Below are 14,018 nucleotides of genomic sequence, written 5' to 3' on the forward strand. Positions count from 1 at the left end.
GCACAGCCATTCACGTATGGTAATTAAATATTACTTTGTTTAAAAAATAAAATAAAATAAAAAACTAGAATTCACTAAAAAGGAACTATAAGTCATGCCTTAAGGTAACCAACTATAACTCTCACCCTCGCCATGCACAATTACCCTACATATTACATCAGTCATGACATCTTTCATGACATCATTGATAATATCACTGCAACATTTGTCATAAAATTATTAATGAGAAAGCTATGCATGGCGGGGGTGTGAGATATAGTAACCTTAGGACACAAGTTCATTTTTTGAGAAGTATAACTATAACTGCTGAATTTCTATTGTTTTGTGTAAGATATGAACCTAACTATTACGTCCCTGTAAACATTTTGTTTTTGTTTTTTTGTTTGTTTTTTAAATCCTGCTTTCTAACTTCAAAGTCCCTTTAACCTTTGGGATTTGTGTGTGTATGTGTGTATGTGTGTGTATATATATATATATATATATATATATATATATATATATATATATATGTTCGATGGCATGTGTAGCTGCAGATACACATGCTGTGCACATCCCGCCATCTGGTGTTGGGCTCGGAGTGTTACAAGTTGTTTTTCTTCGAAGAAGTCTTTTCGAGTCACGAGACCGAGGGACTCCTCCCATTTCGACTCCATTGCGCATGGGCGTCAACTCCATCTTAGATTGTTTTTTTTCCGCCATCGGGTTCGGACGTGCTCCTTTTCGCTCAGAGTTTTGGGTTGGAAAGTTAGTTAGAATCTCGGAAAAATCGTCGGTATTGTTTGCGTTCGGTATCGGGTTAGTTACAACAGATCGACAGCGAATTAAGAAGAGCTCCGGTGGCCCTTCGGGTTTTTTTTCGATCCCCGTCGGGGCCTGGTCGGCCCGGCCACGTGTCTCTTCAAGGCTGATGGAACGGACCCCATTCCGCTTCTGTCCAAAATGCCATAACAAGTATCCATATACAGATCAACACCTGGTCTGTAACTTGTGTTTGTCACCAGAACACAAGGAGGATACTTGTGAGGCCTGTCGAGCGTTTCGGTCCAGGAAGACACTCAGGGACCGAAGAGCAAGAAGTCTGCAAATGGCTTCGGCGCCGACAGGACAAGAGCATTTCGAGGAGGAGGAAGAAACATTCTCCACCCAGGAATCGGACTCGGAGGAGATGGATCCCAAAGAAACGCCGAAAACCGTGAGTAAAACGTCGAAGAAAAGAACTCACGAGAAGACCGCTAAAGCCCAGGGGACGCCACCGCCAACAGGCCATGGCTTAACCTGAAAAATAGGTGACCGTCCATCGGCACTGAAAAAGGGCGAGCTGGTGTCGAAGTCATCCGACCTCGGTCGAGATACCGGCACGCAGCAATCTCTGGCCCGAGATAGTGGCTCCGAAAAGATTCGGCATCGAGACAGCAGCACCAAAATGGGTCGGCACCGAGAAGGCACGACGCCGAAAGTTAAAAAGGTTTAGTCCGAGCCGAAAAAAGCAGCCGAGAAGGTTTCGGTACCGAAACATCCGGCCTCGGAACCGAAAATAAGTTCCTATTCAGAGGAACAAGGACTGTCCTCACAAATGAAGACACACAGATTTGAACAAGAATTAGAGACAATAGAGCCAGATGACACACAAAGGCGGCTCTTTATTAAAAAAGATACAGGGAAGATCAGCACTCTTCCTCCAATCAAAATGAAACGGAAACTTGCCTTCCAAGACAAGGACAAACAGCCACACGCAAAGGTGGCTAAACAAGTAACACCACCACCATCCCCACATCACTCTCCGCAACCATCACCTGTTGCCACTCCACCAATGATGCAATCCCCAACACATACGGGAATGAGTCAAGATGACCCTGACGCATGGGACCTTTATGACACACCAGTATCAGATAATAGCCCTGAAGGCTATCCAGCAAGACCATCGCCACCAGAGGATAGTACAGGCTACGCTCAAGTGGTATCCAGAGCTGCACCATTTCACAATGTCAGCCTTCATTCAGAACCCATTGAAGACGACTTTCTTTTTAATACACTGTCGTCTACACACAGTCAATATCAGAGTCTTCCGATGTTACCTGGAATGCTCAAACACTCCAAACAAGTGTTTGAGGAGCCTGTCAAAGGGAGAGCCATTACTCCAAGAGTAGACAAAAAATATAAACCGCCACCAACAGACCCAGTGTACATCACACAACAGCTAACACCAGACTCTGTTGTAGTGGGAGCAGTGCGCAAAAGAGCCAACTCACATACGTCAGGAGATGCACCACCTCCAGATAAAGAAAGCAGAAAATTTGATGCTGCAGGCAAAAGGGTGGCAGCACAGGCAGCAAACCAGTGGCGCATTGCAAATTCGCAAGCTTTGTTAGCCAGATATGATAAGGCCAACTGGAATGAGATGCAACACTTTATTGAACATTTACCAAAAGAGTTCTAAAAAAGAGCGCAGCAAGTGGTAGAAGAGGGACAGAGTATCTCTAATAATCAGATACGGTCCGCAATGGATGCTGCAGACACAGCTGCTAGAACTGTCAACACAGCAGTAACAATAAGGAGACATGCATGGCTGCGTACATCAGGATTTAAACCAGAGATACAGCAAACTGTGCTGAATATGCCATTCAACGGACAGCAGTTGTTTGGGCCGGAGGTGGACACTGCGATAGAAAAACTTAAAAAAGACACTGAAACGGTCAAAGCCATGGGCACACTCTACTCCCTGCAGAGCAGAGGCACATTTCGAAAGACACAATTTCGAGGGGGGTTTCGAGGGCAGACCACAGAAGCCACAACCTCACAAACAAAGCCCACTTACCAGAGCCAGTATCAGCGGGGAGGTTTTCGGGGACAATATAGAGGAGGACAATTTCAAAGAAATAGAGGAAAATTCCAAAGTCCCAAAACTCCTCCGAACAAACAGTGACTTCAAGGTCACAAATCCCCAACACATAACACCTGTGGGGGGAGACTAACCAAGTTTTACACACATTGGGAGGAAATAACAACAGACACTTGGGTCTTAGCGATTATCCAGCATGGTTATTGCATAGAATTTCTCAAATTCCCTCCAAACGTCCCACCGAAAACACACAGCATGTCAAAACAACATATAGATCTTCTAAGAATAGAAGTTCAGCCATTGCTACAAAAAGAAGCAATAGAATTAGTACCAAAACAACAATTAAACACAGGAGTTTACTCACTGTACTTTCTGATACCCAAAAAAGACAAGAGTTTGAGACCTATACTAGATCTCAGAACATTAAATACCTACATCAAATCAGACCATTTTCACATGGTTACTTTACAAGACGTAATCCCACTGCTCAAACACCAGGACTACATGACCACACTAGACCTAAAGGATGCGTATTTCCATATACCGATACATCCTTCACACAGAAAGTACTTAAGGTTTGTATTCCAAGGGATACATTACTAATTCAAGGTGTTGCCATTCGGAATAACAACTGCGCCAAGAGTTTTTACAAAATGCCTGGCAGTCGTAGCTGCACATATCAGAAGGCAGCAAATACATGTGTTCCCGTACCTAGACGATTGGTTAATCAAAACCAACACGCTAGAACGGTGTTCACAACACACAAAGTATGTCATAGAAACCCTCCACAAACTAGGTTTCTCAATCAACTACGCGAAGTCACACCTTCTGCTGTGTCAAACACAGCAATACTTAAGGGCGACAATCAACACAGCAAATGGGATTGCTACTCCAAGTCCACAAAGGGTTCAGACATTTCACAATGTAATACAGACCATGTATCCAAAACAAAAAATACAAGTCGAAATAGTAATGAAACTCCTAGGCATGATGTCCTCATGCATAGCCATTGTCCCAAACGCAAGGTTGCACATGCGGCCCTTACAACAGTGCCTAGCATCACAATGGTCACAGGCACAGGGTCAACTTCTAGATCTAGTGTTGATAGACCGCCAAACATACACCTCGCTTCAATGGTGGAACAGTATAAATTTAAACCAAGGGCGGCCTTTCCAAGACCCAGTGCCACAATATCTAATAACGACAGATGCCTCCATGATAGGGTGGGGAGCACACCTCATTCAACACAGCATCCAAGGACAATGGGACAGTCAGCAAAAACAGTTTCACATAAATCACTTAGAACTATTGGCAGTATTTCTAGCGCTAAAAGCATTTCAACCCATAATAAGACACAAACACACTCTTGTCAAAACAGACAACATGACAACAATGTATTACCTAAACAAACAGGGAGGGACACACTCAACACAGTTGTGTCTCCTGGCACAGAGAATATGGCATTGGGCGATTCACAACCACATTCGCCTAATAGCACAATTTATTCCAGGAATTCAGAATCAGTTAGCAGACAATCTCTCTCGGGATCACCAACAGATCCACGAATGGGAGATTCACCCCCAAATACTGAACACTTACTTCCAGAGTTGGGTAACACCACAAATAGATCTATTTGCAACAAAGGAAAACGCAAAATGCCGAAACTTCGCATCCAGGTACCCACAAGATCAGTCTCCGGGCAATGCGTTATGGATGAGTTGGTCAGGGATATTTGCTTACGCTTTTCCCCCTCTCCCACTCCTTCCATATCTGGTAAACCAGTTGAGTCAAAACAAACTCAGACTCATACTAATAGCGCCAACATGGGCAAGACAACCTTGGTACACAACACTGCTAGACCTCTCAGTAGTGCCTCATGTCAAACTACCAAACAGACCAGATCTGTTAACGCAACACAAACAACAGATCTGACACCCAAATCCAGCATCGCTGAATCTAGCAAGTTGGCTCCTGAAGTCCTAGAGTTCGGACACTTAGACCTTACACAGGAATGTATGGAGGTCATAAAACAAGCTAGGAAACCTACCACTAGACATTGCTATGCAGATAAGTGGAAAAGATTTGTTTATTATTGCCATAATAATCAAATTCAACCCTTACACGCATCTGCCAAAGATATCGTAAAATACTTACTACATTTGCAAAAGTCAAAGCTAGCTTTTTCTTCCATTAAGATACATCTTACCGCAATTTCCTGCAAATTACGCACTCAACTTCACTGTTTAGGATACCAGTCATAAAAGCGTTTATGGAAGGCCTAAAGAGAATTATACCACCAAGAACACCACCAGTTCCTTCATGGAACCTCAACATTGTCTTAACACGACTCATGGGTCCACCCTTTGAGCCCATGCACTCTTGTGAAATGCAATACTTAACTCGGAAAGTTGCATTTTTAATTGCCATCACATCTTTAAGAAGAGTAAGTGAGATTAAAGAATTTACCATACAAGAACCATTATTCAAATACACAAGCATAAAGTAGTTCTACGGACAAATCCAAAATTTTTACCAAAAGTCATATCGCCGTTCCACTTGAATCAAACGGTAGAATTACCAGTGTTCTTCCCACAGCCAGATTCTGTAGCTGAAAGAGCACTACATACATTAGACATCAAAAGAGCGTTAATGTACTACATTAACAGAACAAAACTAATTCGAAAAACAAAAATTATTTATTGCTTTCCAAAAACCTCATACAGGAAATCCAATTTCTAAACAAGGCTTTGCTAGATGGATAGTTAAATGCATTCAAACCTGTTATCTTAAAGCAAAGAGAGAACTGCCTATTACACCAAAGGCACACTCAACTAGAAAGAAAGGTGCTACCATGGCCTTTCTAGGAAATATTCCAATGACCGAAATATGTAAGGCAGCTACATGGTCTACGCCTCATACATTTACTAAACACTACTGTGTAGATGTGTTAACAGCACAACAAGCCACAGTAGGTCAAGCAGTACTACGAACATTGTTTCAAACAACTTCTACTCCTACAGGCTGAACCACCGCTTTTGGGGAGATAACTGCTTACTAGTCTATGCACAGCATGTGTATCTGCAGCTACACATGCCATCGAACGGAAAATGTCACTTACCCAGTGTACATCTGTTCGTGGCATTAGTCGCTGCATTTTCCATATTTATACATACACTCACACATAATATACACACAAGAGATTAGTGGAAGACCAACTTTCAGTTGGCATCTCCAGAGCCAAAAAGAATAAAGCTATGCATAAGAGAAACATCTTATACACTCAATATACAGTGTGTGGTGTGTTGTTCTGGACATTTGCCAGGCAGCTCCCTGGGCATCCCTAGATATGTTCACAACGCACTATTGTCTTGTCACTTAAGACTACAGTGCAGCTTGCATGTACCAGGCTGTGCTAATGTTTGACAAAATGTGAACATATGAATGGGGTTTAGTGCGGTGACTGGAGGAGTGGAGGGAGGGACACATTCACAATCCATAATTTCAGGCTCGCTTGATGGCCTAGTCCTCATGACCCAAATATGCAGGGGCCACAGAGGAGGCATACATGACCATACTTTAATCGAGACTGCCTACAATACCTAGTGATATCTCACCAGCAGAGGGGCCCAGGACAAGTATGATTAGCAGAAGCAAGAAGAACCTTTGGGGGACACAGCCTCCAGAGCCTGAGACATAAGTACCGGCGGTATTGTGGACAATTACAAGCTGAGCCTTTTGGCCCTAAGTAGAATGAACTGAAAAACCTGACACAGAAATGACACACCACCATGAGGCCACCAGGTCTTGATAAATGCACCAAAATAGTCAAATTTTAACGAAATGAGGTGATGCCTTATTCTACCCATCACTAGTCTGGAAGATACCACATTAAAAAGCACAAATTCTACAAAGCGGCTACTTTAAGAAGCCTCTGCTCAGATATGCATAAGGAATTTGGCATAGTTGCTCAGATGATGTCTGCTAAACAGTGTAGGAAGTTGGCTCTGTATGTACTATTTCAAAGTAAGAAATAGCATGCATAGAGTCCAAGGGTTCCCCTTAGAGGTAAGATAGTGGCAAAAAGAGATAATTCTAATGCTCTATTTTGTGGTAGTGTGGTCAAGCAGTAGGCTTATCAGAGGGTAGTGTTAAGCATTTGTTGTACACCCAGAAGCAACAAATGAGGAACACACACTCAAAGACAATTCCAGGCCAATAGGTTTCTATATAGAAAAATATATTTTCTTAGTTTATTTTAACAACCACAGGTTCAATATTTACAAACAATACTTTAAATGAAAGGTATTTCAATCGGGTATCTTAGGAACTTTGAATCATCACAATAGCATGTACAGTTTTGGCAAAAATGGCAATAAGCTATTTTAAAAATGGACACACTGCAAAAATCAACAGTTCCTGGGGGAGGTAAGTATTTGTTAGGTTCACAGGTAAGTAAAGCACTTACACGGTTCAAAGTTGGGTCCAAGGTAGCCCACTGTTAGGGGTTCAAGGCAACCCCAAAGTTACCACACCAGCAGCTCAGGGCCGGTCAGGTGCAGAGGTCCAAGTGGTGCCCAAAACACATAGGCTTCAATGGAAATAGGGGTGCCCTGGCTCCAGTCTGCCAGCAGGTAAGTACCCGTGACTTCGGAGGGCAGACCAGGGGGGTTTTGTAGGGTACCGGGGGAGGGGGGACACAAGCAGGCTCAAAGTACACCCTCAGCGGCACAGGGGCGGCCGGGTGCAGAGTGCAAACAGGCGTCAGGTTCGCAATAGGTTTCAATGGGAGACCCAGGGGTCTCCTCAGCGATGCAGGCAAGGGGGGGGCTCATCGGGGTAGCCACCACCTGGGCTAGGAAGAGGGTCACCTGGGGCTCGTTCCTGCACTGGAGTTCGGTTCCTTCAGGTCCTGGGGGCTGTGGGTGCAGTGTCTTAACCAGGCGTCGGGTTCCTTGAAGCAGGCAGTCGGCAGTCGCGGTCAGGGGGAGCCTCTGGATTCCCTCTGCAGGCATCTCTGTGGGGGCTAAGGGGGGGGTCAACACTGGCTACTCACGGGCTCGCAGTCGCCGGGGAGTCCTCCCTGTAGAGTTAGTTTTCCGCAGGTCTAGCTGGGGGCGTCGAGTGCAGAGTGGAAAGTCTCACGCTTCCGGCGGGAAACATGTGGTCTTTAAAAGTTGCTTCTTTGTTGCAAAGTTGCAGTTTCTTTGGAACAGGGCCTCTGTCCTCGGGAGTTCTTGGTCCTTTTAGATGCAGGGTAGTCCTCTGAGGCTTCAGAGGTCGCTGGACCCTGGGGGACGCGTCGCTGTTGCAGTTTTTCTTGAAGTGGGGAAACAGGCCGTTAGGGCTGGGGCCAAAGCAGTTGGTGTTTCCGTCTTTTCTGCAGGGCTTCAGGTCTTCAGGTCAGCGGTCCTGCTTCGTCTTCAGATTGCAGGAATCTGTTTTCCTAGGTTCTGGGGGGCCCTAAATACTCAATTTAGGGGTGTGTTTAGGTCTGGGAGGGTAGTAGCCAATGGCTACTAGCCCTGAGGGTGGCTACACCCTCTTTGTGCCTCCTCCCTGAGGGGAGGGGGGCACATCCCTAATCCTATTGGGGGAATCCTCCATCTGCAAGATGGAGGATTTCTTAAAGTCAGAGTCACCTCAGCTCAGGACACCTTAGGGGTTGTCCTGACTGGCCAGTGACGACTCCTTGTTTTTCTCATGATCTCCTCTGACCTTTCCGCCAAAAGTGGGGCAGTTGCCAGAGGGGGAGGGCATCTCCACTAGCTGGGATGCCCTGTGGCGCTGTAACAAAGGGGGTGAGCCTTTGAGGCTCACCACCAGGTGTTACAGTTCCTGCAGGGGGAGGAGTGAAGCACCTCCACCCAGTACAGGCTTTGTTACTGGTCACAGAGTGACAAAGGCACTCTCCCCATGTGGCCAGCAACATGTCTGGTGTGTGGCAGGCTGGCAAAACTAGTCTGCCCACACTGGAAGTCGTGTCTGTTTTCAGGGGGCATCTCTAAGATGCCCTCTGGGTGTATTTCACAATAAAATGTACACTGGCATCAGTGTGCATTTATTGTGCTGAGAAGTTTGATACCAAACTTCCCAGTTTTCAGTGTAGCCATTATGGTGCTGTGGAGTTTGTGTATGACAGACTCACAGACCATATACTCTTATGGCTACCCTGCACTTTCAATTTCACCTTTAAATCCACACTCCATTTTAGTAAGGGTACTCTGACTCACCCCATATAGTCCTCCCAACACCCCGTCCCTAAAGGAAAAACTCCACAACTGTAGATAAATCCAAAATTGTGCAGAGGCCAAGTATTAGAGTAAGTGCTAAGCTAGACAAAACATAACTGAAGGCTAGACCTCTAAAAATGTTTTCATTTTTGAAATGCCACTTATACTATAGAGCATGTTGCATGTAATTTTTTATTATGTTTTATACAGACCCACTTAATTTCTCTACAGGGTTTTCAAGTTCTGGTAGAGACAGATTGGCTGGACTATGGGCATAAATTTGGAGACCGCTGTGGGCACCAAGACAACGTTGAGGATCACAATGAGCAATGCCCAGTTTTTCTGCAGTGGCTGGATTGTGTGCATCAGCTTCTTCTACAGTTTCCTTGCCTATTTGAGTTTAACCAGGCCTTTTTGGTAAGACTGTAGTCTACTCCTAGCTGTTTGTGTTCTAAAGGAAGACTGGTCTATCTGCCTAGTTTTCAGGAGACTGGGAGCGGGTGGCATTTTGCAGTGATCTGCAGACTTTGGTGCCTTTGGGGTCAGTAGTACTCATATTGAAACAGGTGTTTTCTTTTATGGTTTCAGGTGAAGTTGGTTCAGCACACTTACTCCTGCTTATATGGGACGTTCCTAGCAAACAACGCGTGTGAGCGTGAAATGCGTAACATTTACAAACGCACTTGCTCAGTCTGGTCTCTCCTTCGAACTGGCAACAAAAGTTTTCATAACTTACTGTACCTGCCTGGAAATGAGATGGTGAGTCTGATCTTTATTACACACATTTTATAGATGGTTAAACAACTATAATTGCATACTAAACAACAATACATTGAAAAGTAGTAAAACAGAACAGTGTCACGCTGTGCATAAGACATCCTCCATCTGCAGTCCAAGCCTTTGGTGCTTAGGGTCAGGCTATGACTCCCAAGTTCTCTTTTGATGCACCAAAGGCGATTTGGGAGAGGTCTTTAAAGCTCCTTACGGCGCAGCTATGTTAGACCTGTGTTTTGGTTTCTCTGGCACAGTCTCGATCCCGCGGCTGGTCTTGGGCCCTCTCCAGTAGCCTTTCCAGCAACCATTCGTCATCTGCTAAGTACACAAAGAAAACATTGAACAAAAGCTTGACTTTTCTCCCTCCTTCCTAATCCCGTAAACAGTGTAGGGCCATCCCTGTACCTTTAGGCCCCGCACCCACACACAAAATCTGCGTATCTGGCGCTGACTCCATCTCCATGCTGCCAGGAGTTTGTCGAAGTGACTCCTGCTAGCTTCAAGAATTTAATGAAGCCATAGCTCGTATCTTTGGGCAACCAACCCCATTTACTTTCTTTGTGCCTCTCCTAAGACTTGTAATTAGAGCAGAAGGACCATAATAGTCATTGGTTTCCCTTTAATGGAAAAATAATACGGTTAACTCCCAGTGGAAAATGGTTTCTAGTACTACAAAATGAGAATAGTCTGTTTGTACCAAAGGCACAGACTCCTCTGTCCTCTTAGTTGTTTTCAAAAGCTAATCTCTGCAGTCGGTCATCTTCAACAATCTGTGCTAGTCCCAAAATGCATTATGTAGAAAATGTTCTGTATGTGCAGTGGTATTCCTTTATGAGGCATCTAATGGAATAAATTCCCGTACACATCTGCAAGACCTATTTGACATCCATCTGCACCTACTTGTTGGGAGAAATCCTTTTCCACTGGTAACAAGAATATGAAAAGCCATATGACGGCCCATTACAACTTCTACAACGCCATCACCGCTAACCCTGATAAAATAAATACGATGAAATGGATCCTCAACAATATTCTATTCAACCTCGTTCATAAGCATTTTAACCTGGATTGATATGAACTTTTTTTCACAAGGAACATCCTTCCTGATTGCCACTCCTTCTGTAAGATGTATTCATACATTTCGAATGCCTGTGCGCTTTTGAACCATGAATTAGTTTCCTCTATACGCTATTACTCAGAATACACCCTAAGCTTTATCTTATTATCTTGGCATCCTGACTAATGACAAACTCAGCTTTATTCTCTTAATACCAAGAGCAGTCTTCACTTCTGTTTTGTGAGTACTAAATTAATAAGTCATTCAGACTTTCGTTGCAATGAGTTATGTTATTGGAAGTCAATGTGTAGATGAGAAGAATGTATTTAATTCTGGAAATGCGCCGTCTGCATTAAGGCGCGAGTTGAACCACTGGCGTTCATTTGGCTTTGTCTAAATTAGATTACGGAAGGAGCCATGTTTGTTTACTACTGTGTACAATCACTAAGCCTAGTATGCAACTGGTACTAAATCTGACACAAGTGCGTAAGATTAGTCATTGAAAATGTATTCTCATAATACAAAATGAGGGAAACCACTAATTAATTCAGATAGAAAACTTTCTTCATGTGATCTAATGTACAGCCGTTTTACACGCAACATCCAGCTATTTATTGTCTTAAAACACTGTCTGTAAAATAAAATGAACTGATGACTGTTATTTTGAAGTGTGAGGGGAACTTATGGGTCCTTTGAGTTACTGTGATGGCGCATTTGGCCACAAAGCAGCCTTAATGGAACACATTTTCAGTATTTTCTCCAATCCCCTGAATCTCACTACCGCAGAAATTTCCTCAGTGAAAAAGCTGTAAACATAGGTCTTAGATGAAGACTTAGAAGAAAAACATTTTTAGCTAAGTGAAGGTTGAAAATCTCCATATCCATGAAGGACATGGATAAATAAGAGTTCGGTTCTTTGCGTGTTTCCTTCTCATCAATGTTCTGCGGTTCAAATTGTATTTGTATTTCTGTCTTTTATAAAGCACATATAACCCTAAGGCATCAGAGCTCTAAGAGAGCACATCATGAGAGCCAAGAAAGGCAACACCCCCTAAGGAACCCCACCTCAGCTAAGGAGACTTAAAGAGCCAAGTTTGAACCTGCCTGCGAAACAACAAACCTGATCAGTTCAGGAAGGTTATTCCACAACCATGCAGCTGCCACTGAAAAAAGCCAGTGGACCCCCCCCATGGTGGTCTTATGAATCCTTGGTACAGTCACTTTTCTTTGCCTAACAGATCTTAATGAACAGCTAAATGCCGATCTAAGATGGTCTGAGCCACTCTGGTGGAGAGCTTTATGCACTAAGCATACTGAATTAAAAATAAACTTTCTTCCTCACCGAGAGCCAGTGTCTAACCAAGCAGGCCTTTGGGTGACCCAGAACTATTCTGGTAGCCGCATTCTGAATCATCTGCAGCTTGTTCAGAGAGTAATGATTTGCATTCAGATAGAGGGCATTGCAGTAGTCCAGACGAGAAGTAATAAGTGCTAGGACTACTGCTGTGCTCTTCTTTTAAGGTAAGAAGAAAATAATTTTTTTCAAGGTTTTGATAATCCAAAAACATGTTTTACTTATCTGCATATCAAAGATCAGAGCATTATCGAAGACCACACCCACATTTGTTTTACTGTATTGACTGGCTCGGTGGCGTCCCATGGATTTTCGCCACCAAGAACATGACCAGATGGAATTCTCTGCTCCAATAGATGAAATTTCAGTTTTTCCTCCGTTCATTTTAAGCCATTTGGCCTTCATCCAGCTGCTGACTGCGACAATACACAAGCTGAGTTTATTGACCCACCTCATTAAAAAAGGAAACAATGATTTGGGTATTGTCAGCATAGGAGGAAACTTGAAAGCCAAAGGAGCGTATTAACTTGGCCAGCAGGGCCACTTACAGATTAAAAAGAGTAGTGGCCTTTCAAGGATGATGAAACGTGTGAGCTCTAAAGTCACCACAGCTGACTCTAGAGTTCTATTGGTCAGAAAAGATTCTAGCAACTTTAAGTCAACGGCCACTCACTCCTGCTTGTCTCCGCCTCTGCACCAGAACAGATGGAGAAATTGTGTCAAATAGCCTCAGATCCATTTTAATTGGTCTTCAAAGCATATATATGGCTCATTGAAAATATTGTAGTGGTTATGATACTTTCCTTTGTGACCATATTTTAGTAGCATGGCCTTTATTAAAGATTCACATACTGCAATAATTCTGCAAACTAGTGACCTGGATTTGAATGGTATAATAAAGTGAAAATATTTGCAATGGTCACATCGTTTTCGTGGACCACTCAAAATGATGAGTCGCTATCCAAAACCCTTTTCAATAGACTGAACTCAAGTTGTTAGGTAAATAGATGTGGATGACCATTGGTGTTTTTGGGCAGCCATGATGAATATGCATGTGATAACTTTCTGCTATATTACTGGCTTCGCCTTTCTGCTGTACTGGGGGACATTTCATGGTAGCTTCTATTACAGAGATAAACATTAATTTATTGCAATTTTAAGTGCAACATCTTGTAGAAAACGTTAATATTTCTGTTCTCAATCTAAATTCTCATTTAACCGGGATCATTGCCTATAAAATATATAGCATGTCACATCCAACTTCAGAGTCTCAGGTCTGGCATTTTCAAGGCTTGTATGTTGGGCATTATTTGATTATCATGTATTTATTGACTCCATAGGTTCTGCACCCCGTGTGTCATGTACGGGCTTTGCAGCTGTGGACAGCTGTGTACATGCCAACATCCTCTGCCTGTTCACTTTCAAAGGACAGTGTGGAACTTTATCTACCTCCTGTTTCCCAGAGTCAGGACTTCAGCGCCCGATCTCTAGACAGGTAAGCGAAGCAGATGTTCCTACACAAACACTGCAGTACCCTGAAAACTGTGGACATTGGGTTCCTATTAAATAACTCCATGGTTATTGAGCCTCACATGCTTATTGAGCCACTGTTTGAGCTGGGCACTGACATCCATGGTAGAGCAGAATAAGTGCAGGATAAGTGACATTCATATATTGAAGTTTTGTTATTTGTTTTGTAAGTGCCCAGCCTAATTTTGCTTCTGCTTCTCTAGCATCCATCTTTCACAGGGAATACGGTTATGA

General features: G+C 43.5%; 1 protein-coding gene across 6 annotated transcripts in view; it reads left to right on the plus strand.

The window, feature by feature from the left end:
• The window catches only part of MTMR4 (myotubularin related protein 4), a 570,772-nt gene that overhangs the window by 438,763 nt on the left and 117,991 nt on the right, over positions 1–14,018 (plus strand). For all 6 annotated transcript variants that reach the window (XM_069226856.1, XM_069226854.1, XM_069226857.1 and 3 more), the window contains 3 exons: positions 9,301–9,486; positions 9,658–9,828; positions 13,595–13,749. In XM_069226856.1, coding sequence (XP_069082957.1) covers positions 9,301–9,486; positions 9,658–9,828; positions 13,595–13,749 — 512 coding nt within the window. The remainder of the gene's footprint in view (positions 1–9,300; positions 9,487–9,657; positions 9,829–13,594; positions 13,750–14,018) is intronic.

The sequence above is a fragment of the Pleurodeles waltl genome, chromosome 3_2 (assembly GCF_031143425.1).
Source record: "Pleurodeles waltl isolate 20211129_DDA chromosome 3_2, aPleWal1.hap1.20221129, whole genome shotgun sequence".
Lineage (NCBI taxonomy): Eukaryota > Metazoa > Chordata > Amphibia > Caudata > Salamandridae > Pleurodeles > Pleurodeles waltl.